Raw genomic sequence first — 19,795 nt, 5'->3', positions numbered from 1 at the left:
TCCTGTTCTCCAAGTCGAGCCTAAGAGAGAGAGTCCTGCACCCCAGGACCTGCTCAGAAAAAAGGAAAACTGGCCAATTCTCCCAACTCATCTCCCATCTTCATTCTGGCCTCCAGCTCTTTCCCACAGCTCCCCTCCACACCCTCCCCTTCCCCCTGGTCTCTGGCCCCCCACCCTTCCTGCCTTCTTCATTTAGCCTGAGATCTTGAAGCTCCCCTGTGACGAAGCACCCATCAGAAAGGCTCCTAAGGGTCCGGCCACAGTCGTCATAGGAATGACTCCCACCCCATTGCTGGGTGTTTAAATTGCTTCCAAATTTTATAAACCACATTGTGATGAACATCCTTGCAGAGAAATCTTCTGACTGCAGGTTTAATTGTTTCCTTGGGAAAAATTCCTAGAAGTGGAATTATTGGGATGAAGGGATGAATTCTTTTACAGTTTTGGGACATACTGCCAAACTGCTTTGGCAGAAAGCTTGCAGCATCTCCTCTGAAAGGCATGAGAGTCTCTGCCATGCTTCTCTACTCACACCAAGTACCATCATTCACAAAAACAAAAACAATACACAACTCCCAAAAAATCTGCTAATTTGATACCCCAAAAAATAGTATCTAATTTTAACATGCATCTACTTGGTTCCTTTAAGACTTCCTCCCATTTATCACCATTTATTTCTCCTTATGGGAATAACGAAGGCACAGCCTTCAACCACTTTCCTATGGGCAAGTTTATAAAAAGTGTTCTTCATCTCTGGAGTTCCCATCGTGGCGCAGTGGTTAACGAATCCGACTAGGAACCATGAAGTTGCGGGTTCGATCCCTGCCCTTGCTCAGTGGGTTAAGGATCCCGCGTTGCTGTGGCTCTGGCGTAGGCCGGTGGCTACAGCTCCGATTGGACCCCTAGCCTGGGAACCTCCATGTGCCGCGAGAGCAGCCCTAGAAACGGCAAAAAAAAAAAAAAAAAGTGTTCTTCATCTCAATTATTAGAGTTGTTTATGTAAGAGAGTTTTTTTATACATGTGGCAGGAGTTTTTTTCTTTCTGTTAATCAACTGATTTTTTAAATTTTGTTTGGGTTTTATTTTTTCCTTTCAGCATACTAAAGTTTTCATTCCTCTGATGAACAAACAGAACAATTTTGGCCTTGTGGCTCCTGCCTCTGCTATCCCATGTCAAAAGATGTTTCTCATCCCGTAATTTCTTAAATTCTTACCTATAGTGAAGTTAATGACTTCCTTTTTATGTTTAAAATTGTGATCCACATGGGATATATTTGGGGGTGTGACATGCGTGAGGAACTGGATGGTTTTCCAAGTGGTTACACAGTAACTCTATTAATTCCTGTAGTCCAGACTTTCTGGTCTGTTCCAAGGATACACTTTTAATTCCCAGCCCCAACTCCACAGGTTGCAATTATTATAAATTTATAATACGTTTTAATGCCTGATAGGCTGTCCACCCAGGTTCTGACTGGGGACGGTACTAGGTCCATAAGTTACCCTGAGAATGACGTAAATACGTAAAATAGTGATCCCTCCCTTGCAGGGACATGCTTAACATCTGCATTCACAGACCTGCTCTCTGGCGTCTCCCTCGGCACAACTTTCTCCTGCTCAAGGTAGTCCTGCTTTGATTCCATCATGGGTAGAACAGCTAGCTGCTCATCACAGTTCCCAACCTGTCAGCTGGGCAGAGGCTGGCTGTGCACACTTCCGCAGGGAGGCGCTGTCTCTGCATCACCCCTGGAGCCAAGTACAGCTGGTTCCAAAGCCTTCACTGAGGGGTCACCCCTGCAGGGCCCCCAGGGCTGTGATCACTAAGGGGTGCCAGCGCTTTCTTCCCCAGCTCTTAAACTCTTAAGCATCTCTGCCTTCTGAGATCAGACAAGACCCTCCACCCATGCCAGACCCTTCCTCCACCTGGAGGTGCGGCTCCCAGTGGAAATGCCGTTCACTCCTCTAGATCCAGCCACTGCTACCCCCATAATCCAACTTCACCCATCCCCGCTCCTGACCCCACCCCTGCCCCCAAATACTGTACTGCATATTTGAAAGTTGAGAAGAGAGTAGATCTTAAAAGTTCTCGTTACAAAAATAAATTTGTAAACAAGTACGGTAGCGGATGGCCACTAAAGTTATTGCACTCATTTTGCGATGTATACACATATTGAATCATTACGGTGTACACCTGAAACTAATATGTCACACTTCAAGGGAAAAATAAAATAGGAAAATAAAATACAGTATTAGGAATTTTTACAAATCCCCACTGAATGTGCATACTGCAGAGGAGCCTCAGTCCCATCTACTTTCTGGGAAGCCAGTCACACATCTGCACCTGTCAGGAGACACTGAGGAGCCTGGCCTGCACTCAGCATCCTGCCCCAGTGGCACCGCTGAGCCCTAGGCAGCAGCACACGTGGCCTGACAAACTGGTTAAGGAGGTTGGAGATGTGCACCCTGTGTGTGGAGAAGCCAAAAGGAAGAAAACTACTCCCAGAAGACAGGGAGGCCCAGGCACAGGGCTGAGAACAAAGGAGCATCTGTATCTCTTTGGAAAGGACGGGACGTGGGGCCGGCCAGCCCAGCCTGGAATCTCCCCAGATCAGGTCCTGAGCTCCTCCCTCCTGCGGGAAGGTGAGAGCCCTGTCTTGGAAATCAGATCTGCCCAGCCATAGACCAGACATGCTCAGGTGGAGGCCAAGACTCTCAGCCCTGGCCGCACAGCGGATTCACCTGCAAAGCTTGTTCAATACAAATTGTGGTCCCCCCAGGGCCTCCCGAGTCAGGGGAGGCTGGGGCGGCCACAGGCAAGGCGATATGGGGTCTACCTCCTTGGCCCTGGACAAGCCAGAGCAGACAAGCAAAGGAGACCCAAACAGCACTTGACTGTGGCTGGGGGCACTTGCCTGGCAGGGCACTGGACATGACCAACCTCACGGCATTGCTGCCCCACACACAGATGAGGAAACACACTCAAAGGTGGCATCTCATCTCTAGGTCACCAGGCTGGGACCGGGACCAAAAAAAATATCACCCTATAATTGAGAAACCCAAGCTTCCCTGGTTTAGCTGAGACTCTGAGGGGCCTAAGAGTCCCAAGCACCTGTCTTCCAGTGACGCCGAAGCTGCAGGCACACAGGCACTCGATCCTGAGCCTGCGAAACAAGGGCTGTCTGCCTTCCGTGAATGTGCTCTGGCCAAAGGGGAGTCTTTTCAGGGCCCCTGCTTTTCGCCCAGCCCCATTCTTGCCCCCCCATCCCCGCCCCGGGCATGGGCAAGACAAGTCACCGAGTGAGCAGTCCCTTACTGCCCTGGGTCATACCCCTCTAAGCCTCTGCTCAGACACTTCCCCCCCATGTCACACGCCCAACCAGGCTGCACTGTGACATTCCGGGGCTCTAGGCACTTCTGCCTTCACCGGCCCCTTCCTCTATTTAAAAAAAATCTTGAGTGAGTGGGATGGACTGGGAGTTTGGCGTTCATAGATGCAAACTATTACGTTTAGAATGAATAAGCAATGAGGTCCTGCTGTGCAGCACAGGGAACTATATCCAATCTCTTGTGTTAGAACACGATGGAATATGAGAAAAAGAATATACATATACTGGCTGGGTCACTTTGCTGTACAGCAGAAATTGGCATGACTTTGTAAATCAACTATACTTTAATAAAAAATTTTTAAACAAAACAATTTTTAAAATCCTAAAGTATATTTTACAATTGCACTGGTGTAAAGATGAAGATATTATTATATATTGAAACTTTTTCTAAATAAGGTTAATGTTTTCCTTCTGATTTTAAAAGAAATTAAAATGTTTGGTGGGCCCCTAAAACTATTATGGCCCCTCAGCCCCATGCCCCCCGTGTCTACTGGGCCAGCCGGCCCTGCCCCACGATGAGCCCTGCAGGGTTCCCTGGACACTTGGCAGGACATCTAGGATCCAGGCCCACCCGCGGCCCTCACTGTCACACTCACTGCATTTACTCTCAGATGCCAGTGCTGTTTAGACTCTGAGCTCCATGGACCTTGAAAAATGTGTACTGAAGGAGCATGGAATAGAGTGAATCGCTGTGAACTTTTACCAGTGAGGCTACTGGATGAACTGCTTGAGGGGTTTCTGCCTAATTTTCTTGGCTCTGTATTTCATATTCAAATTAGCTTGACAACCAGCTATCTGCCACAGGTGAACAGGAGGCCTCAGTGGCCTGTGAGACAGGGCTGCTCAGGGAAGGATATGCCTGTAAGGGTCCCAGAGCCTTCTGTTAGAGTCCAGGTAGAAGAGTGGAGTCCAGGGTACTGAGGGTTCCTAAGCGGCTAAGACAAACCTGTGTATTTCTTTTTCTTTTTCTTTTTTTTTTTTTTAGGGTCGCACCCGCAGCATATAGAGGTTCCCAGGCTAGGGGTCTAATCAGAGCTGCAGCTGCCGGCCTACACCACAGCCACAGCAACATCAGATCTGAGCTGTGTCTGCAACCTACACCACAGCTCACAGCAACGCTGGATCCTTAACCCACTGATCAAGGCCAGGGATTGAACCCACAACCTACCTCATCGTTCCTAGTCAGATTCATTTCTGCTGTGCCAAGAAGGGAACTCCAACAACCTGTGTACTTCTAATCCTAAAGCACTGCTAGGCTGTGACACTTCGGGCCCTGCGGAAGCTGGTGTGGTGGCTGACGCCTGAGGGTTGCTTTTTAATAATAAATCCTGAAATAGGGAAAACTAAGCAGTAATTAATAATTGGAATCTGGGGATTATTTAGCCTACTTCATCTTTTTTTTTCTTCCTCCCCTTATTGAGGCATGAGAGCCCTATTTAATTCGATCACCCTCCTTTATTTTTTTTTTTGCTTGATAAAATATCAGTATTTAATAGCTGTAATTGTCTAAACATTGCTAATTATATGCTGAGCTTTTTTTTTTTTTCTTAATAATTTTTTTTATTTTCCCACTGTACACCAAGGGGGTCAGGTTATCCTTACATGTATACATTACAATTACATTTTTTCCCCCACCCTTTCTTCTGTTGCAACATGAGTATCTAGACAAAGTTCTCAATGCTATTCAGCAGGATCTCCTTGTAAATCTATTCTAAGTTGTTGATCACCCTCCTTTAAATTATGTGACATGGTTTAGGTCTGGTACTGATAACAAGCAGAAAAGGCTCAATGAAAAGGAAAGACAGGAGTTTGTGGAGAATGCTAAAGAGAAAATGCAAACGAATGAGAATAGTCCACCCACCGAAACACCGCTGCTTTTCCAAGCTCCATTTAGAACCGTCACTGCTGTTTTCCAGACGCCACCACACACAGAAACCTACAGGTTGAAAAATGCCAGTCCAAGAGTCAAGCCAGGCAGTTCTGTGTTCAGGATCTGGCTTCTGGAGAAACAAAGAGCAATCAGACCCAGAGAGACTGTCCAATTGTCTGGCGACTGAGCCACCAAACCAGGCTGGCAGTGTCCCATCAGCTTCTGAAGGCACAACCAGGTTCCCCCGTGTGAAGTGAGACATTCTGGGTAGAAAATCACAGGCTCACTGTAGTCAAGCCCTCCCCTCTGGTGATCTCCTTGAGATCCCACCAACCACATCTACAACTCCATCTCCAGCCTACGACAGCTTTTAAATTTGTCTTCATGTTTGGTTACCTCTTTTTCCTAACTCATACGTCTTCTTTTAATTGAAAGGTTTCTGTCCTAAAAAGAAAACATTTGGAAGTAGAAAGTTACACTTTATCTCATAGCTGGTATGATGCTTCCTCCACTGCAGAAGCATCGTGATCCCAGGCACCCCCTGGTGGAACTTATGGAAATTGCAAGCAAAGCACCCAGGAGGGAAAAGCAAAGGGCAAAAAGGGCTGGGATCTCGGTTTTTTTTTTTTTTTTTTTTTTAAGGCTACAAATATGAAATCTCCAAACACAGATCCTTAGTTCTTTATATGTGAATCCCTGATGTACATGCATCATCTGGAAATGGCATCAGTACTGTGTCACATACATCCACAGGTTATTTTTCAGTAACTATAGAGATGTGATTAATAAAAGTACATCATTAAGATGAGCCTCAAAATTCATACTTTTTCATATATATTTTTTCTTCATTGATATGCTGATATGTTGAAAATATAACTGCTGTCATGAGAAAGGTTTCCCTAATTGTTCAATGTTACAAAAGGTCTCTTCTACTCAGAAAGACCAGGAACTCTGGTGTTTTAACAACCGATGATCTTTAAGAAACCAAACACTGTGCAGGTCATCCTGAATATTGTGTCTTGATGTGAATTCGGATGGACATTACGCTTTGATTGACAATGAATTCAACTTTGTGCAATATATGTCCATGAGAAGAGCAAAGAATTGTTGTAATATCATGTTGCTATAACAGAGTGTTTATTCGGGAATTGGGGAGAAACAAGAACAGATGATGCCTGGGAAGTATCTGCTCCCTCAGCTCATCACACGGGCACATGGCGAGCAGTTCACTTAGGATCACCCCGTGAAGTCAGAGACTCTTGACGTGGCTACCCTGGAGCCATCCAACCACTGACTGGCCTCCAAGGCAAGATTCCAGGGACAGTAGCTCCAGACTCCATGCCCACCTCAGGGCTTCAGGTGACTGCCTTCCTCTCTACCCTTCTGGATGTCCCAGATGGGGACAGGCTCGTCACTTTCACCTCCTGAGCTTCGCTTCCTTGCCTCCAAACAGGGAGCATCATTTTTTACTCTACAGTTATTCCAAGAGCTAGTGGGATCATGTGTTCCTGAAGTGCCCAATAGCATGTGGATACAGTGCATGCTCGACCACCTGGGGCTCCAACCGATGCCCTCAGTGCACCAGCTGAGTTTTTATTCTCTCAGATGGCACGTCACAGGCCCTCGTACCCCAATCAGTCCACAACAACCCTCAAACGTGGGGGCTCATCCCAGTCCCATCTTCCACACAGGAGAGTCAGACTCTGCACCCAGGGCTCCCAGTCAGGAGGCCTTAGAAAATTTTAACTAGGAATGTTTTCACATAAAAAAACAGAGATAATGATTATTGAAAAAACAACTCTGAGATATAACTTACATACCTTAAAATGCACCCATTGTGAGTGTACAGTTTGAAGAGTTTTGACAAATGGATAGATACGCCACCCCCATCATCAGGATACAGAACATTTTCATTAGTCTTAAATGTGACCCTTCCTAGTTAACCGGTTAATGCCCACTCCACCCCCCATTTCAGACCAGGTAACCACTGATCTGTTTTATGTCTCTGTGGATTAGATTAGATTTTTCCTCCACTGGAGTTTAATATAAATGGAATCATACAGCTAAAAAGAGAGGACTGGGGAGAGAGGTAACTAACGCTTAATTACAATAACAGGTCCTAACTCACACTTATGCCCTGGTTACAACGTAACTATCATTTCCACACAAATGACTGCCTTTGCTTCTCACTACAACCCTGGAGGAGATGAGGAAAGTGTGCCTGAGGCTGAGCCCAAGGTCACTCCACAGTCCAGAGGCTCCCTGGTGGATGTGGGTCAGCCCAGCCCCCAGCCCCTGCCCTGGGCTGCCAAACCCCTACAAGCCCCTCCCCTTTCCTGCAGAAGCTGCTGCAGGGTGGGGGTGGGGCTGGTTCCCAGAGACCCGGGCCCTGGGTGGATGTCAGGGAGGCAGCTCTGAGGGGAGGTGACCAGGAATAAGGAGCTCTTCCCAGGCCCCCAGGCCTTATGTACACCACAGGAAGGAGTTTGCCAAGAATGGTCACTCCCCTTAAGCGAAACCCTGGGGGAGTCCTACGAACAGATCCTGCCATTTCCAAGTTAACAGCTAGAGACAGGTTAAAAACAGGCAACAAGGGGGAGTTCCTGTTGTGGCTCAGCAGTAATGAACCTGACTAGCATCCATGAGATTGTGGGTTCGATCCCTGGCCTCGCTCAGTGAGTTAAGGATCCAGCGTTGCTGTGGCTGTGGTGTAGGCAAGCAGCTATGGCTTCAATTCAACTCCTAGCCTGGGAACTTCCATATGCCATGGGTACAATCCTTAAAAAATAAAAAAAGCAACATGGAAAGGACACTGGGTTCAAATCCCTGTTCCACCGTGTACTGGTGATTTGGGGTAAGGCTTGTGAGCTCTCTGCACCTCGGACTGCTCCTCTGGAATACAGGGATAAAGGCAGTGAGGGGTGAAGCGATGCCAGCAGTGCCTGGCATGTGAGCTACCAAGCAAACAGTGTGTCTCCATGGGGAAGCATCTCCTTAGAGAAAAGGATGAAGGTGGGTCCACGGCTCTGCTGCACAGGAGCCGAGGGCCCCTGGCCAAGCTGCTTCAGTTCTCTGGGCCTCAGTCTCCTTATCTGCCAAAGGCACAGGGTGATCATAAGGACTAAGGGAGATGCTGCAGATGAAGGACCCAAAATGATGTGAGGTGTCCACGGGCAGCGAATACAGCGATTGGCTCTGACCTCACCTCCCATCCAGGCTGGAAAGAGACTCTGAATCGCACACACACTCACACGTTTGTATTTATTTAAGGCACAAGGTGGGGGGTAGGGAGGCGTCATGCAACGGGCAGCCTGGATCTTCCAGTGTTAATATGCCACACATGCAAAATTCAGAATCTCATGGTACATAGTTAGAAAAACTGACAGAAAAACATCTGTTGCTGGTAAAATAATTATTACAGCCTACTTCATAATACACAATCACTGCACACACCCCCAAATTAAAGAAAGAAATAGCTCTTAGGTGTAAATCATAGAAAGAAGGTGCCGTAGAAAGCTAAGGCAGGTGTTCCTGCTGTGGCTCAGTAGGTTAAGAACCTAACTAGTATCCATGAGGATGCGGGTTTGATCCCTGGCCTTGCTCAGTGTGTTAAGGATCTGGTGATGCCATGAGCTGCTGTGTAGGTCAGATCTGGCATTGCTATGGCAATGGCGTAGGCCGGCAGCTGCAGCTCCCATTTGACCCCTAGCCTGGAAACTTGCACAAAAGCAAGCAAGCTAAGGCAGGTCATTTGAGACACAGCAAATCACCATTACTTTCTCTTTTTTCTAAGCCATGGTTCCTTTAATGGGCCATGCTGAAAGTGTGGCCTGGGGGACCCTCCAAGGACCAGCCCTCAGGGCTGTCCCCCAGTCCCAGTTAGAGGGGGCTGGGCTCCCTCCTCATCCTGCCTAGCCCTTCTGAGCTTCGAGCTGGGACGCATCAGGGTTGTTCTAAACAGTCCATCAGTAAAGGGGGACCGTGTACCAGGATGGGCAGAGGACCTGCTGAGGGTCCAGAGATCATGCAACCCAGATGGTGGCTGCCCCCCTCCCCCACTGTCACCAACCTCGGCCTCCCCCCCACCCCCACTGCCCCCCGCCCCAGTGGGCTCTGGGCTGCTGAGGACACAGTTTTACCTGTAACTCTTCCTCTGCAATGCTTTCCTTGAACAACTGAAAATACAGAAAGCACTCAGAGGGGAAGTTTGCAACTATACAAATACCTGAATTCACACTAATTACACATAAAAGCCTGCCTGAAGAGGCGGGGGAAGATGGTTCACAAACTGCCTGCTGATCAATTATGGCTCGTGGAAAAAAAAAAAAAAAATGTCTATTACCTTAGCCATATGCTCGCTCCTGATTCCTCCCCTGAGAGCTGAGGGCTACTCCACGTGAGCAGGACACCGCCTGAGGGGCAACAGAGCCCAGGGCTCTCCCAAGAGAGAAAGAACCATCCCCAAACGCCTTCCCCGAGGGCCTCAGCAGGGCCTGATTTTCAAATAAGTGCTCTGTACTTAAGGCAAGTCTGCAGGTGCTACTTGTACAAGGCTTCACCTCGAGACAGATACAGACAGAAGATATAGATAGATAGGTTGGGGGGGGTGTTTGTTTGTTTGCCTATTTGAAGCTCAGGCTGGGGAAGCTTCCAACCTGGTCTCTAAGAGAGAGCAGGAAGGAGCTGGGACTCATGTCAAAGGGCTCTGAGGAGGGAATCCCTGTTTTGGGGCAGCGGAAACGAATCTGGCTAGTGTCCATGAGGATGCAGGTTCGATCGATCCCTGGCCTCACTCAGTGAGTTAAGGATCCTGCGTTGCCCCTTGAGCTGTGGTGTAGGTCACAGACGTTGCTTGGGTTACACATTGCTGTGGCTGTGGTGTAGGCCGGCAGCTGCAGCTCTGATTAGACCCCTCGCCTGGGAACTTTCATATGCCTCAAAGTCTGGCCCTAAAAAGCAAATAAATAGACAAATAAATAAATAAATGGCTCTGAGGATAAGGGGACTGAAATGAAAGCCTTATCAGGGAAACAATCTCCACCTTTTCTGGAGAGGACAAACTTATTCTGTGGCAGGGACCAGGCCTGCTGAACCTGGGGCTAAAGTCTGTGAATCTCCCCTCTGCCTGCATCAAAAAGAACACAGAAAGTACAAAAATCAAAAAAGAGAAAAGTGTATCTCGGCCCAATCAAAAGAGGGCTGAGTTACAGTTCACTCCACCTGGCTTGCTCACTGCCTCCTAGAGGCTAGAAAACCCAGATCACACTTCCCAGCCTCTGTCCAGATCACACGGCCCTCATGTGGAAGCTTCCTGTGCCTTCTGCTGACAGGCACCCCCATGGAGGCATCAGGTTTCTCCACAGGTAATGGTGGGGGCCCCAGAGCCTTGGCCATAGCAACACAGACACCAAGTAGCAGGTGGGACCTTCCACGGGTCTGGGGTAGGAGACAGCTCCCAGCCCAAAGTCCTACGGGGTTGCCCAGGGGGTCAGCACTGCAGGTCTGGTCAAGATCTGAGTCTTGGTTTTCCCTGAATTTCTTTCTTTCTTTCTTTTCAGGGCTGCATCTGCAGCAAATGGAGGTTCCCAGGCTAAGGGTCAGTGTGTCGCTCCTGGCCTACACCACAGCCACAGCAACGCCAGATCCAAGCCGCGTCTGTGACCTACACCACAGCACACGGCAACACCGGATCCTCAACCCACTGAGCAAGCCAGGGACGGAACCTGCATCCTCATGAATACTAGTGGAGTTCGAGTTCGTTTCCGCTGAGTCACCACAGGAACTCCCTGAATTTCCTGCATTAAATCCTCTTCTGTTTAAGAGCAGAACCAGAGCAAATCCTGAATAGTACAGACGCTAGACACTGTTAGTAGTCTTTTTTTTTTTTTTTTTTGGCTTTTTGCCATTTCTTGGGCCGCTCCCGCGACATATGAATGCTCCCAGGCTAGGGGTCTAATCGGAGCTGTAGCCACTGGCCTACGCCACAGCCACAGCCTAAAGACACTGTTGAACGAGATGCTTGTGGGGAAAAAAAACTTCGGCGTGAAAAAAAAAAATGACTTTGGGGAGGACACAGCAGAGGAGGAGGCTTGTCTATACCCAGGAAATCTATGAGATGGGACTCTGGAGGGACCAAGCAGACAAAAATACAATCTATAAAAAGTATATTCGTGTGTATACAAATATATAAAAGACAAATTAGTATTTTGTATACTCAAACATGCAAGCTCTGTACACAACGATGTTCACCATCGTGCTACTGGGCAAAAGGTTGAGGATGACCCACGTAAATGCCCATCCAATAAGGGGTTTGGTGAGGGAGCTGGGGGCCACCCTGACCACCAACTCCCTTGCAGCCACAAAAGCTGGTGCTAAGGGAGAAGATGCAAAAATGTGGAAAAGAGAATCAACGCATGCTAACCTTTTTGAAAAGGAGCCCAGAAACAATGTAGACAGAACCTCTTTGTATTAATACACACCTCTGCACACATCCCTACACATATGTACCGGGAAAGCACAGGCAAGTCTGGAAGGCTCCGCCTCCGAATGTTCCTGGGACACCCACTCGTGTTCTGCCCGCAGGTCTGCGGGACGCAAGAGACAGTCTGTTACACAGCACTGGCCTCAGGCCACCTGAGGGGGCAGCCAAAGAGCAGCCTGCCACGATGAGCCAGATCACAAGTCTGGGCGGGGCCCCACACACTTGGCAGGCCTGCCCCATGCCAGGTTCGCCACCTTCCGGCCCGCCCCTGCCCCCCGCTTGCCAGCCTGGAGGAGTCCTATCTACAGCAGTCCCTCTGCCACCCAGAGAGCCCACACCAGGATGCTCTATGGCCCATGAAGTTATTACTTTGGCTCTAGAACGTGGTTCCAGATATGCCTTGCTTCCCAGAACCCCTGGAGGCCCAGACCCATCTGTGCTCACACAGCAGCAAGATGACACAAGCTAAGCCCCAGAAAGTGAGTGACATAAATCTGCAAGATGTTTTGAGTTCTTAAGTGCCCATCTACACCCCAAGAGTACACTGGAAAATGCTAATACATGGTGACTTAGAGATCTGATTTCCAGTGGAGCATGCAGCTGACAGCCAGCAACTGTCCAAATGCACATGGCCAACTTCATCCCCATGGAAATGCTCCCATGGCACAGAGTCACCAGGTGGGGTGGTGCAGGCCCCTGCTTCAGGTCGAGTGGTGGGGCTGACCCACCACCAAACCCCATCCTCCTCCTCCTCCTCCCTGCCTCCAACGGCAGAGTTAGCCCTGTAGCTTCTAAGTCACAAATCCTCCACGCGGAAGGACCCATGAGAAAGTTCCTGCCACCACCCCTCCGGGAGGGGGCAGGGAGAAAAGATGAATAATTAAGCAGGCAAACTGATGGAAGCCCTGGCCATGGGAGTTAGGTATCAACTTCTGGTTTGGTCAGCGGGTACCCCAGGAAACGCTGCTTCAGAGCAGCTCACTGCATTTCCTATAGGGGGTGCAGAGCCGCGAGGAGAACTCAAGGGGCCCAGGTCAGCACACCCACACCCAAAACACCTGTCCCTGCACCCACTGGGCTCCAAGGCCGTGCCTGGCCCCAGAGCTGCAAGCAGACCAAAGCGCGCCAAAGAGCCAGACAAGCTTGTAGAGGCTCAGAGCAGCTGATACAGAGAAGACAGCAAAGGGAGTGAAGGACTCTCCTTAGATACATGAAATACAGATTAAAAACTCAGTAAAGAGAAAAAGACCAAAAAAAAAAAAAAAAAAAAAGGAATTCCCCTCATGGCACAGTGGTTAACGAATCTGACTAGGAACCATGAGGTTGCAGGTTCGATTCCTGGCCTTGCTCAGTGAGTTAAGGATCCGGCGTTGCCGTGAGCTGTGGTGTAGGTTACAGACGCGGCTCGGATCCCGTGTTGCTGTGGCTCTGGTGTAGGCTGGTGGCTACAGCTCCAATTCAACCCCTAATCTGGGAACCTCCATATGCCGAGGGAAGCGGCCCTCGAAAAGGCAAAAAGACAAAAAAAAAAAAAAAAAAAAAAACTCAGTAAGGAGAGCACGTGTGATTCCAACACCCAGAGGGGTGGGAAGACCTGATATTCCTGAGGCACTAAATGTACCCAGAACATGACTGCTGGGCAGCAGATATTCATGATACACTAACTGCTGGAAGGGTACAAAATGTTCACAATCTATTCACATGCAAGAGAGGAAAGATACAACAGGAACTTGATGTTGACTAACTCTGTTACCCGTCTGGTAACCAACCATTCTGGTCCCCTGATCTACAGCTGATCCTCAGGTTCACCAAGCGGGAGCAGGGCAGATGTGGCAGGGCAGAACTGTCCCTGTGTCTCGACAGCAGAACGAGAGAGAGAGAGAGAGAGAGAGAGAGAGAGAGAGAGTGTGTGTGTGTGTGTGTGTGTGTTCTGCCCTGGCTCCCGGAGGTGTCCTTTAAATTGCACCAAGGTCACTTCCCATAGGACATCTACCACCAGACCTGCTCAGGAGACTCACTGAGTCTAGCGAGTATAGCAGACTCGCTCATTTTCCTGAAATGCCATCACTTCCCAGGTGCAGAAGGCCCCATGATGGCTTTATGTGACTTTATCGGCAGTCCTAATTGGAAATCATAATAAATACCCTTTTGCCTTTTAAGAAAGATAATGGCAGAATAATAACTACAAATAATGAAGCATTTTCTCTGCAGATATACTATCTCAAAGGGTGTGTGTGCGCGCGAGTGCATGTGCGTGCATGAACCCCTACCCCATTCTAGGGGGATCCGGGGACTCTAAGTGACAGAGTGAATCAGAGCGCTGACTGCCCCCCTCAGCTGGATCACCTGCTTCAAGAAAGCAGAACACCTTTGCCATTTTACCATCCCCTATTCGTGACGGCCCCTCTGGGAGCAGTTTCTTGGGCATCTTGCAGACCACAGCTCATGCTTCTCACATTGCCTCCCAGAGATGGGAGAATCTGGGGACAGAAACCACAGAGGGTTCAGTGCCTGGACCTCTGAGGTGGGAGGGGAAGTTCTCAAACTTCAGATGTCCAAAAGCCTGTCCCACACACCAGGGCTGGGAAAACACTTAAGCAAATACATAACTTTCTACTTTTCATCTTTCAAAAGGCTCTTTTGTAATTTATTTTCACAGACACCTTAATCATGAGGAAAAAAACGTGTGCGCTCTTCCTACCTGGGATCCACACAGGAACAGAAGTGGCTGCACAGAGCTAGTGGCCAATGCTGATGAGGGTGTGTCCCTGGCTGGGTGCCCACAACATACCCATCTGATCACTTCTCGTCAATCTGCTGCAAAACTTGCTGAGCGCTCTGCTGGCATCTACTGGTTTGTGACCCTGAGCTCATGGCATGTTAAAGCAATGCAAAGGATGCTAAGCTAGTTCCTTAAAATCACAAATGTCTCTTAAGAACCATTTATCAGACTTAAAAGTTTGAAATTATTTTCCAGTTGCAGATAATTAAGAATAACAGGATAAGATGAGAATTCCTCTGATGTCCACTCACAATGTGGGAAAACACTGAAGGCTGACCGTGCCTGCTGTCCTAGGAACAGATGACACTACTTGTACCAGGGTTTACAGGTACCCTGACAAGGACAGGGATGAGCATGACACCATGAAGGGTCAAGTCACAGGTGGTCCCCAAACAGCCACTCCTGGGCAGGCTTCTGTTTCTAGGAATTCAAGAGCTCCTTCGAGTTCTCTTTCATCTTGGGTCCACGTGGCCAAGCCTTAATGTTGCTTAAAGTCTCACCTCCTCTGAGAAGCCTTTGCTGACCACTCTGCCTTCCACTCACAGAGTGTGAACAAAACCCAGGGCCTGGGTGCACAGCTTGAGGCTTCATGAGGGCTAAGTGTATTCTCCAAGCAGTTCCCAAGGACCTGAAGAATCAAGTATGACTTGGACTTTTCTTTTTCCTGCTGCTTTTAGCAAATGCAAAGCACACTGGTTTGTTCTGATGATGAGGCAGCAGCACAGCAGGGTGCTATGCATTGGCTCTGGTAGGGTGACCATTGGGAAGACACTCCACACACGACATGGGTCTCCTGGGCTGGGCTCGGTGGCGTGCAGACAGTCAGCTCTTCTCTCCCTCCTACCTAAACTTCAAAGCGGCCCTTTCCCCATTCCCTCCCAGCCCCCCGACTGGGACCTCCAACAGGCTTTTCAGTCTGTTTTAGGTACTAAGAAGTGCAGTGTTGGAAGTTCACATTGTGGCTCATCAGTAAGGACACTGCTTAGTATCCATGAGGATGTGGGTTCGATCCCTGGCCCCGCTCAGTGGGTTAAGGATCTGGTGTTGCCGTGAGCTGTGGTATAGGTCACAGACAGGGCTTGGATCTGGCGTTGCTGTGGCTGTGGTGTAGGTCGACCGCTGCAGGTCTGATTAGGCCCCTAGCCTGGGAATCTCCATAGGTCTCAGGTGCAGCCCTGAAAAGCAGGAAAAAAAAAGTCCAGTGCACATAACAGAGGTCAGCTTGCCCAGAAGATGAGGGGAGGAAGGGGGAGAGAGAGGAAGGAAGCTTCTGGTCCATTTCCCCAGCTTGCTCCCCCACCCCTCCGCCCCCATCCCACCTCGCCAGGGTGCATCTGGTTTCCCCAGGGATAGGGGAGTTAAGAGAAAAAAAGGTTTATGTTCCCTTTCTACATCAAGAGCTTTACGCTAAGCCACGATGTCCAGAGGACAGAAGAAACAACCTAAGAAAGATTCCTGCCTTGCGGGTAGAGCCAAGCTTCTCCTATACCTGGAGAGAGGAACCTGAGAAACCCCAGCCCCTCCCCTTGTCTTGAGGAGAAAGGGCGGTGGGGGAAGAAAAATCCCTAGGAGGCTGGGGGTGGGGGTGGGGGGGCGGGCTGTCCCGCTTCCTGCTGGAAACACTGGGAACCGCTCCGTATAGTAGGCACTGTGGCCTGGGTTGTTCACAAGAACCAGGCAGGTGCCCCAATGCCCAGCAGGGACTGACTGGATACCCAGGGTTTAGGGTCCTCGGGGTCAGATGCAGGAGCCAGGTCCCCAGCTGTGGCTCACCCCAGTGACACCCGGCCGGCCAATCTTCAGTGTGCAAAACTCATCAGAGGACTGCAAGAGGCCACTCTCCCCACACCCCATGTGACTCCAACCTTCTCCTGGTGCCCAGAGACCACCTGTGGTGAGAAGGGGCCCCAGGGGGTGACCTGGAGAGACTGACACTGACTCTCTAAGGACTAAGCTGCTCTCAGCTACTGACTGAGATAAAATCACTTGAATTAGACTCGGAACACCACAATCATGACCTAGGACTAGATAATATCAAAAGGAACCAAAGTCATGTGGTTGGGGCAACGAAATGAAGTTCACCTAGAAAGGACTTTGCAAACCACACTGTTGGCTGGTGACCTTCACCCCTCCGCAAAAGACCCCAAACAGGAAACATCTCGACTCAAGATTCAAATGCTTCTTCAGGGTCTCTGTGCAACAAAAGCAGAATTTATGAGCATCTGTGCACAAGGCTCACGGCTAAGCTCCAAAAGAAAAGTGGGTGGTAGCAAGCTTGGCAAGGCAAATCCAGGCCCCCTGAGCCGTCTTGGAAAACTTACCCTCCAGGAGGGCCAGGCGCCTTCACCCACAGTTTCTCATTTAACCCCATGAGCTGGCTGTCAGCCCTCCTGTTCTGCTCAGTCCAACGCAGCAAAATTCGGTGACTAGTGCAGGATGACCAAGTCAAATGACAATCCGAATAGGACAGCCACCCTTTAGCTTGCCTCACGTGCCTGGTCCCACCCGGTGGCCAGAGGCTGTGTGTGACCTGTGCAACATCCACAGAGGAGCCACTTTTTTGATTTTATAAATAAAGAAACTGGTGTTCAGAGAGATCAAGAAACTTGACTTACAGACAAGTCTAGAACTAGGGTGAGGCACTGGCTCCAGGCACAAAATTTAAGGGGCTACCAAAAAAAAAAAAAAAAACCCTCCAAAGATAAATGTTACTGTCAAGTGTTTTAAAACATTAAAACTAACCACAAAACTCACACTGTACCAAATATCCCCATTTTAAATAAGGACAGGATGTGTATTACCAACTTTCCTTTCTGCTTTAGGCTCCAATATGGCTCAGCCCATCACTGGGCCAGAGCCAGGAACCTAGCCAGGCTCAATCCTCCCCCACCGGCCCCCAAAGGCAGGGCCCCCAGAAGCCACACTACTGCCTCTAGATATGTTTCTTCCTTGCAATGTTCTGACCTCAAAGGGCCCTAAGGTGTGACCATGATGCTCCATCACTCCAGGTGGAGTCTAAACAGATTCTATTCCGGGGTCACGTGCGCCTGTTATGTAAATGAGGGAAGCGTGCAGACTTGAATAAGGGAGCAGGATATTTTAAGATATCAGTTTGGGAAGGTGCAGGGTGGGCTCTACAAGGATCACACAGCAGCTTGTCTCCCACTTGACGGATTTCTGGCTCAAACTTAAGTATTTAGCAGTGACACGAAGCCAGCTGCCGCCTGTGCCGCCTGTACTACCTACGCCAGTGCAATCCAAACGATGGCATTCCTTTTCACTTTGCATTTCAAAAGCCAAAGCTTAGGTGGTAACTACCACACTGGAGTAACCGCTTAAGCTCTGATCACTTGTCGCCTCGTATTAAAGCCCTGCCTGTTGAACAAAATATGTGCTGACTAAGAATTTGAACATTTCTTAGATCCACCCCGACTCTCTCACTGGTGGCTTGTAATCAAAGCCTCAAAACTGAATAAGAAATAAACCATTACCTGAAGCAGAAGGGAACGGTTAATGACTCTGTCCACTATTTTCTCGTGCCGGCCGTGGCCCTTAGCGACTTTAGAAGGCACACTTTGTCTACTGCCAACTTCAACCCGGCAGAAGGTCTCCCCCTCTCCTCGTTTCCGAACGCGATCAAGATCAATGGCGAGGCTTCACCTTGCGACGCAAAGTTGAGTCCGGCAAAGTGAGCAAAGGGAAACTTCAGCCACTGGTGCGAGCGCAGCCGGCTGGTCTGGGTCCCGGGTCCGAGCTGCCCTGAAAGGCGGCCGGGGAAGGACGTCGCGTCCACGGGCCGAGGAGCACCTGGCGACAGCGCCCCGCCCTCGGCGACCCAACACACCTGGCCGGCCTGCCCGGCGCCGCTCCCACCTGGATCCCCGCGCCACCGGTCTCCCCTCGATGCCCCCCCTTCCCCGCCCTCGCAACCAACCCCGGCCCGGTACCTGCACGGGAGCGCGGCGGGCTCCGCCAAGCGCCCGAGGCTCGGTCGGCGGGGTGGGGGCGACGGGGCTCCGGCCCCCGCCCGACGCCGCGCGGACGCCTGGCCGGCACAGGACGCAGCAGGTGGCCGCCCGGCCTCGCAGCCGCGGGGTCCGGGCCCGAGAGCCGGGCGCGGGCGCGGGCGCAGGCGCGGGCACGACCCTCGGGCGCCGGCCCTCGCCCGGCCTCGGCGCGCGCTCCCCGGCCCGGGCGCGCCGGCTCGGCTCGGCTCGGCTGCTCCCGGCGCGGCGGGGGCGGACGCCGCTCGGTTCGCTCGCCCGCCGCGCGCACCTCCCTCCCCAGCGGCGCGCCGCTCCCGCCGCCCCGCTGAGTCGGCCGCGAGCTCACGGGGGCGGCGCCGGGCGGAAGGCGGGCGGCGGCGCTGTCGGGGCCGCGGGGCGTCGGGGACCTCTTTGGCCCAGAGGACAAGGCGCCCTCGCCGGGTTGCGGATGCGGCCGCGACTCCAGCCTTCGCCTCGGCATTACCTGGGGGCTCCGCATCCTCCTCGAAGAGCCGGTTGCCCACGGGTGGGAATTGTGCATTTGAATAAAAGTAAAAGTTTGCTGGTTTTTTTAAATAACCGTGTGGGTCCGGAGCGTCTCCGGGCTAATTAGGGAAGCTGCCGCCCTGTCTTGGGGTGAATCATTGTTGTGACACTGCAAGTGTGGGAAGAAAGGCTGCTGACGATTTCTCAGCCTCGCGGGCTCCCCTTTCTTTCCTGTGGAGACGGGCTGACCCGTGACAGGAGAGCGTCTTAGGAAACATGCTGGCCTCCTGTGGCAGGAACAGCCCGTCCCAAGCACGTGCCTCCAGAGCCGCGAACTTTCCCGGCAGGGGGGTGGGGGAGATGCATGTGAACTGTGACCCGCAGGGAACCGGGGCCGTTACAGCTGACTCTAAAGAAATCCTCACGCCGGCTAGAAGAGCTCATGCTAGAGTCCCAGAGTGACATTTCAGTGACACCTGACATCTGAATCACCAGGAATGTCCGAGCTGTTATGTGTCGCCCCACCCCCAAGTCTGTGCCGCATCCTGAGGTTGTGGGTCTGGGGATTTTTCCCTGGGGACACGGGACTGGAGAAGCCCGGGTTTGTACCGCTACCCGCCGCAGAGCAGGGCAGAACGCTAGAAGGGGCTCTCTCCACCTCTGGCTTTAAACGCGATCAGAATCCCAAATAGAAGAATCAGAGGCAGGGAAAAGAAGCTAAAGACATCTCATTTACTTGAGCATATAAAGACAAGTTTACTTTAAAAATTTTGTGTGTGTGTGTTTAAGCCCTCTGCTACAAGCCAT

At 50.6% G+C, this 19,795-nt stretch overlaps 1 protein-coding gene across 5 annotated transcripts in view; it reads right to left on the bottom strand.

Moving 5' to 3' along the window:
• Positions 1–19,126, bottom strand: part of CRACDL (CRACD like) — a 138,505-nt gene extending 119,379 nt beyond the window's left edge. Inside the window, exon 1 of one of the 5 annotated variants that reach the window (XM_021087223.2) lies at positions 18,987–19,126. Coding sequence is in view for 1 of the 5 variants with exons in the window: in XM_085016110.1 (XP_084872236.1) it covers positions 5,245–5,273 (29 nt within the window). In the remaining 4 variants the exon portion in view is untranslated. Of the gene's footprint in view, positions 1–5,244; positions 5,355–18,007; positions 18,276–18,463; positions 18,651–18,986 lie in introns of those variants that run through there. The other 4 variants (XM_021087224.2, XM_085016112.1, XM_085016111.1 and 1 more) reach the window with 4 other exon arrangements.
• Positions 19,127–19,795: the final 669 nt, after the last annotated feature.

This window comes from Sus scrofa, chromosome 3, assembly GCF_054392235.1.
Source record: "Sus scrofa isolate SSC_HxYL_T2T_F1_AM1 chromosome 3, Sscrofa_HxYL_maternal_Yorkshire_Landrace_v2.0, whole genome shotgun sequence".
Lineage (NCBI taxonomy): Eukaryota > Metazoa > Chordata > Mammalia > Artiodactyla > Suidae > Sus > Sus scrofa.
Note: the sequence above shows the minus strand (reverse complement) of the source record. Positions and strands in the feature narration are given on the sequence as shown.